General features: G+C 48.0%; 1 protein-coding gene across 1 annotated transcript; it reads right to left on the bottom strand.

Moving 5' to 3' along the window:
• Positions 1-1,583: 1,583 nt before the first annotated feature.
• LOC119465776 (TM2 domain-containing protein CG10795) lies at positions 1,584-2,487 on the bottom strand. Its single transcript, XM_037726234.2, has one exon. It carries the CDS (start codon positions 2,248-2,250, stop codon positions 1,702-1,704), a length of 549 nt encoding a protein of 182 aa, XP_037582162.1. The 5' UTR covers positions 2,251-2,487; the 3' UTR covers positions 1,584-1,701.
• Between the last annotated feature and the right edge of the window lie 5,868 nt (positions 2,488-8,355).

The following is an 8,355-nucleotide window of genomic DNA, read 5'->3' as shown; positions in this document are numbered from 1 at the left end:
CTCCAGCAAAGTGATCATCTGCAGCAATACGCAGGACAATGAAGTTAACTGACCGCTAGTTGTCCCATCAGGAAGCGGACACGAATGTGCACACTGAGGTTTAGGTCATTTGAAGAAACACGTGGCGTGGGACGCGCCTCCGAAGTTCGAGTCCCCAAACGAGGACGCCGTGTCGCAAAGGGTTATAAAAAGAGTCATCGCACCCGATTATTTCTTATTATTGCGATAGCAATTATATGGACACTCAAAAGCAGATTTCTGCCGTCGGCGTCGCCGTCGCCGTGAGGTTCCGTATGACGTCATTTGGAGAAGAAATCGTCGCCGCGCGCCGAACGCTGTATGTGCGAGTGAAAGAGCGCGAGGGGCGCGTCTTTCACGGGGAGTGAACGCACGGCGGAGAACAAACGCGCGTTCTGCGCCGTGCTCGCTTAAGGGCTGCAGAAGTAGGCGTCTCTTTTCTCCTTTACAATCACCATATATGTAGAGCAAACGCGCCTTCTTCAGACGCGCGAGAGGCCGTGGGGGAGGGGGAGGGAAGGGAGGCGACGTTTAGCTGCGGCACCAAGTGCCTATTTATATCAGAGGCTCCAGCAACAGTCACCAACGCCGCACGCATTTTGAGCTAACGCGGGCAAAACGCCGATGGCGTCGACAACAGTTCTGCGTGTTGTTGGTACCAAAGCCGCTCACCTTACTTCGTATGACATTGCTGTGTTGCTATCGCATTCATTGCTTCGCCCTTAGGGCGAAACTGTGACATTTTTTTTCTAAATGTAACCACTATAGCAGCGCGGTGGTTCGGGCTTTGCGCAGCAAAACCTGGGCGCAGGCGATCAAATCCCGGCCGCTACTGTCACTTAGCGATGGGGGAGGAACGGAAAAATTCTGCCTACTGACTAAGCATCTGTGTCCCATGGCTGCCTCACCGCTCACTCACGCACTCACGAAAAAAAAAAAAAAAACAGCGTGGCTACGCGAAAATAGAACTGATAACAGCCGAAGAATACGCTGTCTGATTACTTGTACTGATATTCTGCTCTCAAAATATAAGCAAGTAGCCCTGGCTAACAAAGAGCGCGTCACGTTGAAAGAGATAGGTAGAAAATATTTGCGCACAGTGCGAAAATAGACAGGCCATAGATTTAAGGAGGGATGCGTCTTCAACGTAGCGCTGCTGTCGATCGCTGGTGACGTAGCGGAAGTGTCGCGAAGAGGCTCTTGGCCACGCGCTCGCGTGGTCCGCAAACTTTTGTGGTTGACTGTACATGTGTGCTCAGCATTGCATTTGAGGAAATGGTGGGTTTTGAAGTATTTAACACATCAATCAGTAATAAGCAGCAACTTGAAAGTATTAGGGAGCTTTAGAAATAGCGTACCTAAGTGGCTTTGTGTGTGCAGAAAACCCAAACCCCATTCTAGGCCCTTGGCACTCTTGCATTCTCATCTCCCCTAACTTTGGGTGCGCAAAATCTAAAACTCCCTATTATATCACTCTACTTACGTGAAGTTTATTGCAGTGCAACCTTATTACAGAATTTCGTAGTTCTGCATCGTAGACCACTGCCAGGCATACGCAAGTCTGATAAAGAACTTGTTATCCGATGTATTCAAGGTGTTTATTTGAAAGCACAGATCAAGGAAATAGCTATATATTAGCCCTTCACTTTGCCATGCAATCTGCGAACGAGAGTTATCGCTACATCACCAATCGTCTTGTGGCAAAACGTAAGTGTCATTGTCGATCCCCAGAAATCGCAGGCAGGGGCCGAAGTAACTGATCACATAATGCGAACCGTCGGCGGGGCCAACAACCTGCATCGAGATGAGAATAATGTCCACCAGCTGGCCGAGGAACATGAACCCGAGCGTGCAGAACTTGGCAAGGCCGACAGCAGGGTAGCCCAAGTAAAAGCGATCCACGCCGAACATGCCGAGGAATACGGAAAGCAATAGTGCGGTCTCGAAGGAGTAACCGTTGGTGTAGCGGCACGGAATTGCCTTCTCGAAAGTGTCCCGGCCGGTTCCGGTGCCGTTCTTGCAGACTATACCATCGGCCGCGGTGCACATAATGCGCGCTTGGTTGTCGGGGCCGCAAGTCTTGGGCTGCTGCGTGGCCGGGTCGATTTCGGGTGCCGCACAAAAGTACTGGCCCATCAGGAGCGTACTGCAGTTGGCTTCGTAAGTGCCGAGAGCTGCGCAGTTTGCGGCGATGCTTATTAGCATAGTACACGCTGCCGTTAACGTCGGCATCGCCCTTAAGCTGTCCCACGGAGTCTTTCTGAAGAAAGTTTCATTGCACAGCACACCCGATAACCCCAGAGCAGCGTGCGTGGCTTCACATTCCTTTATGCTTTCAGTTCACATGGTGAGAAAAAAAAAATATTCTCGCAAAAGAACCGCAGAATGCTAGCATTGCGGCACAACCGCAAAAGACGTGTTTACCGAAGCTACCTCTGCACCATACAACCACAGAACACCCATGCAAACTTTAGAGTAGGGAAACTGTACCTTCCACAGTGCAACGAAAATAAGCGTAGCGGTGGCGTTGTGAACTAAAGTATGCGATCGAGAGATGGCGCTGGCAAATTCTAGGAGGCTAGGTGGCGTATGCCACCGCCCGATTTAAAGGGTTCAGCCTCATCCATCCATCCAGATTCTGTTCATGCTGTATTTACAAGGATTAGAGAAAAAATCAGAGAGGAGCGGACTTGGCTTCAACCTTTCCTATTTCAAGCAAGGAGAATGGATTAAACAGTCATTACCAGGGGCTCTATTCTGGACACGCATGGCGCCTGCACGGCCGCCATTATCCGCCATCTTGGCTGTCTCATTGGCTGTCCAGAGGTCACGTGTTTCGAAATTTGTGCCGGGAAACGGAAGTTTTGCAAAATGCAATTTTGCGTTTTCGTCAGAATGACGAAGCGTGACGTGGAGCTGCAAGTTTTATCGACTAATACTTTTTTGTGGTCCTTGGCACCTATATTGCGACTTTAGCGCTTTAAAAAGAAAGTGGACGGTAGCGTGCAGAAGCTCGTGCAATGCATCTGCAATTTCGCGAATATGTGGTGGTGTTCCAAGATAGCCGGCATGTCAGTTGTTGATTGGCTGAAAGAATATCCCGTGAAGAGCGTCACAGGAAGGGCCGTTTCGTAAACGTCAATCTGACGTTGCGTGACGTTGCGCTGGGCCGCCATTGCACAGATTTTCCGCCATAATTTGTGGTGCGACGAGCCGCGCGAATTATGGTAATGAGCGACCATATGCAGTGTCAGTCTAGAGGCATGCGTATCGCCGCATTTTCCCTGTCATTTGGGGCCATGAAAATCTTTTGTTCACAACGCGTGCTCATAGCATTTGAATCGCTCTCGGGTGGTGTTGGCATTTGTGTTTTGAACCATCATTTCTATTAAAAACACGTTTATTTGAAATAATATTGGTGGAAACTAGCAAACTTTCTGTGACATTTCGCACTTTTCACTATTGTGTTTGTATTGTAATCAATATTAATGACTTTTCGCGTCATCAAAGGCTATGACAACGGTGACTTTTTAATTTACAAAAAGAAATGTACGCAAGACGGCGCCTTGAAGTTTCCTCTCGCGGTGCGAGTAAGCAGCGAAGTGCACAAGAGATGGCATTGCCAGCGTTTGCGTCACTCAAGAGGATACCTGTGGCGCGCGCAACGCTATCGATGATATTCGGTCGCTTCTCAGCCAGACGAGTCGGGCTGAGTCACTTGCGGATCACGAGATAGCGATAACGCGGCCTAGAGCGTGCGCTGATCATCACTGGCAGGTCGCGTATGTTGTCTCAAGGTAGAAAGCAAGCGCGTGGGCGCCAATATACGATGACTCATTCCGTTTCCCGAGGACACGCATCCTAGCTAATGAAGCAGACGACAGCCAGCGCGCATGCAGACGACGGAAGCGAGAAACGATTTTGATGGAATAATCGTACGCTTTGAGCTAGCTGCTTTATTTTTACTGGGAAGGAAAACTGTTTTGCTTTATCAACCACGCTATGTTCAATGTCTACATTACAGTTTCTTAGGCGAAACGTCAAATTTGCGTCACGTTACGAAAGCAAAACGGGGCCATCAGCGCCATTTTGTAAGCGTCGCGCCTACGTCACGCCTCGAAGAAAATGGCGGAATGTCCAGAATAGCGGCTCAGGACTGATGTATGCGGATGACATTGTACTTATGGCAGACAGCAAGGAAGACTTGCAGAGATTAATGGACATCTGTGGTAAAGAGGGAGATAGCTTAGGTTTGAAGTTTAGTAAAGAAAAATCGGCAGTCATGACTTTTAATGATAATCAGGGCAGCGAGCATAGGATACAGGAGGTTACGCTGGAGGTGGTGAATAAGTACAAATATCTTGGAGTGTGGATAAACAATGGGGCTGAGTATATATACCTAACGGAACATGAAAAATATGTGACGGCTAAAGGTAGCAGAAATGCAGCTGTGATGAAAAATAGGGCACTGTGGAATTACAATAGGTACGAAGTGGTGAGAGGGATTTGGAAAGGGGTGATGGTCCCTAGTTTGACTTTTGGCAATGCGGTCCTGTGCATGAGATCAGAGGTTCGAGCAAGGTTGGAAGTTAAGCAGTGAGGGGTAGGTAGACTGGCTCTGAGAGCACACGGAAATACACCAAATCAGGGGGTACAGGGTGACATGGGATGGACGTCATTCGAGGGCAGGGAAGCCAGCAGCAAGATAGAATTTGAGGAGCGATTGAGAGAAATAGCAGAAAAGCGGTGGGCAAGGAGAGTTTTCAGTTATTTGTACATGAGGAATGTTGATACAAAATGGAGGGAGCGGACCAGAAAACTGTCAATCAAATATTTGGACTGCAGGAGGGGTGCAAACCAGGAAACAGCGGTTAAGAAAAAGGTTAAGGGGAAACAGAGAGGGGTCTGTGGAAAACGGGGATGCAGACGAAATCATCACTGGGAACATACCGAACTTTCAAGCAAGAAATTGCCAAAGAAAATATCTACGATAATTCTAGGGGAAGCTCTTTGTTGTTTGAAGCCAGGACGGGAGTATTGCGGACTAAGATGTACCGAGTCAAGTACCAAGGTATAGACACGTTGTGCTGTGCGTGTGGAGAAGAAGAGGAAACGGCTGAACACCTCATACTTTTCTGTAAAGGGCTTAACCCTACAGTGCAAGGCAACGGGGCTGATTTTTTCAAAGCATTGGGGTTTAGGGACAGTGAAGGCAAAATAGACTTTAAGCGGGTAGAAATAACCAAACAGAGGTTATCTGATTGGTGGATAAAATCAAGGCAGGGGTGAAATTTCACCCACCACAAAGTACAAAATATGTTAATAGTCATGGCTAGGTGGCGTATGCCACCGCCCGGTTTAAAGGGTTCAGCCTCATCCATCCATCCATCGAAGCTCTTTGTTGTTTGAAGCCAGAGCCGCTATTCTGGACATTCCGCCATTTTCTTCGAGGCGTGACGTAGGCGCGACGCTTACAAAATGGCGCCGATAGCCCCGTTTCGCTTTCGTAACGTGACGCAAATTTGATGTTTCGCCTAAGAAACTGTAATGTAGGCATTGAACATAGCGTGGTTGATAAAGCAAAACAGTTTTCCTCCCCAGTGAAAATAAAGCAGCTAGCTCAAAGCGTACGACTATTCGATCAAAATCGTTTCTCGCTTCCGTCGTCTGCATGCGCGCAGGCTGTCGTCTGCTTCATTAGCTAGGATGCGTGTCCTCGGGAAACAGAATGAGTCATCGTATATTGGCGCCCACGCGCTTGCTTTCTACCTTGAGACAACATACGCGACCTGCCAGTGATGATCAGCGCCCGCTCTAGGCCGCGTTATCGCTATCTCGTGATCCGCAAGTGACTCAGCCCGACTCGTCTGGCTGAGAAGCGGCCGAATATCATCGATAGCGTTGCGCGCGCCACAGGTATCCGCTTGAGCGACGCAAACGCCGGCACTGCCATCTCTTGTGCACTTTGCTGCTTACTCGCACCGCGAGAGGAAACTTCAAGGCGCCGTCTTGCGTACATTTCTTTTTGTAAATTAAAAAGTCACCGTTCTCATAGCCGTTGATGACGCGAAAAGTCATTAATATTGATTACAATACAAACACAATAGTGAAAAGTGCGAAATGTCGCAGAAAGTTTGCTAGTTTCAACCAATATTATTTCAAATAAACGTGTTTTTAATAGAAATGATGGTTCAAAACACAAATGCCAACACCACCCGAGAGCGATGCAAATGCTATGAGCACGCGTTGTGAACAAAAGATTTTCATCGCCCCAAATGACAGGGAAAATGCGGCGATACGCATGCCTCACCACTGTCATTGCATATGGCCGCTCATTACCATAATTCGCGTGGCTCGTAACACCACAAATTATGGCGGAAAATCTCTGCAATGGCGGCCGAGCGCAACGTCACGCAACGTCAAATTGACGTTTACAAAACGGCCCTTCCTGTGACGCTCTTCACAGGATATTCCTTCAGCCAATCAGCAAGCGGACATGCCGGCTATCTTGGAACGCCACCACATATTCGCGAAATTACAGATGCATTGCACGAGCTTCTGCACGCTACCGTCCACTTTCTTTTTAAGCTCTAAAGTCGCAATAGATGTGCCAAGGACCACAAAAAAGTATTAGTCGATAAAGTTTGCAGCTCCACGTCACGTTTCATCATTCTGACGAAAACGCAAAATTGCATTTAGCAAAACTTCCGTTTCCCGGCACAAATTTCAAAACACGTGACCTCCGGACAGCCAATGAGACAGCCAAGATGGCGGATAATGGCGACCGTGCAGCCGCCATGCGTGTCCAGAGTGTCCAGAATAGAGCCAGGACGGAAGTAGGGTTGCCAGATTGGGCTATTAGTAGCCAAACTGGGCTACTTTTTACGCGGCTTGGCGTTGAAAATTACAGTGCATTGTAATTTCCGGGTCCTGGGGACCACGTCAGCGCTGACAAAATTTGGGAACGCCGGTTTATGAAAACCCAAAGTTTATTGCTGCTAAAAACTTATGTAGGCAATCTCGAAGGCTGTGTTTTTAGGCAATGTCGACGCTGAGTGGATGGTGTTAAGTCATCGCTGCAGTGTTTACACGTCTTTCCAGGCTAAGCTCTCTTTTTGTTTTGGTTTCGGCGCCATCTGGTGCCGCTTCACGCGTGGTTCAGTAAGAAAACCGTTTTCAAAACTAAGCATGGGCAAGTGGGCGAAATACAGCCGTGCGTATAAGAAGGAATGGGAGAAGGACCCCTCTTTCAAAGGTAAATTTTAATTTATGCGCATATTTGGTTTTAAAAGCGTCTGCATGGTGGTGCGTTGTTTCGGAATGGAGTAAGAAATTCGGCAAATTTCTTACTCTATTACAAAATGCCCGAAATTCATTCCGCATTCGAAGGCAACTATTGCATCTGCAAAGCATAAAGCCATTCAAAATTTAAAATATTGCAGTTGAGAATGAAGATGATTTAAGGTAGGGTCAAGGGCTTGCCTGAGGCTCCCCCATGATCACGTACTCGCTCGTTGTCTGCCGTTATCTGAAGATCGGTAGCCACGGCAGCGGTGCGCGTGGAGGACAGCTGCCGTTCGGTCCCCTCTTGCCCTTCTAGTCTTTGGAGACACACCTGCAGATATTGCCGGCCCACTGGCTTTATTAAAGAAACGATAATCGAATGCGCTATAGGATATTTATTGCGTTTCCTTTTTACAGAAGCAAGAACGCACGTGCGCCATTTTCAGTTAGTGTGACGTAGTGACGGTAGCGGGGAGTGCGCCAGCCTGGTCGAGCCGATTGTGTTCGCGAAGAACGGGTTATCAGAGTGCTCGGGCTCGTTTCCTTTACTGTTGTCTGCCCCCGCGGGCTGACCACCCGTAAAATGAGTATTTTTGGAACGTGAGAATGCTTTCACTAGGTTTAACAAAAGTGGTTGTCTATGATAACAGGTAAATGAGCAAGAGGTATTTCCTTTTATTGCTATAGCAATTATATGGTCACTCCAAGCGCATTTCTACCGTGGTCGTGGTCGTCGCTGTGAGGTTGCGTCTAAAGTTCAAACACGGTAACATCGTAGCCGCGCGCATATGTGTTCCCTAATGGAATTACATTTCTTAATTTTTTTCAAGTCACACTGAAGGTAAGGTACACATATGTACAGCCCCCTCGGAAATTTGGCAACACACGCATTCGTGCCTGCATTCACAGAAACTTACGCACACGTTTTCAGATTGCACAAATCTTGCCAGAGAATCCCTGTTTAAAAATTGCACAGTTCAACGCTTCGACACTAATACCACCTGGGTTATTGCCAGCGCCGTAATCCAGGTACGTGGCAATTGAAACTGTAAA

This window comes from Dermacentor silvarum, chromosome 10 (assembly GCF_013339745.2).
Source record: "Dermacentor silvarum isolate Dsil-2018 chromosome 10, BIME_Dsil_1.4, whole genome shotgun sequence".
Taxonomy (NCBI): Eukaryota; Metazoa; Arthropoda; class Arachnida; order Ixodida; family Ixodidae; genus Dermacentor; species Dermacentor silvarum.
This window is presented reverse-complemented; position numbering and strand designations above follow the sequence as displayed.

Excerpts from the sequence above, each read along its gene's own strand:
- LOC119465776 (XM_037726234.2), bottom strand. The coding sequence starts at position 2,250 with ATGCCGACGTTAACGGCAGCGTGTACTATGCTAATAAGCATCGCCGCA.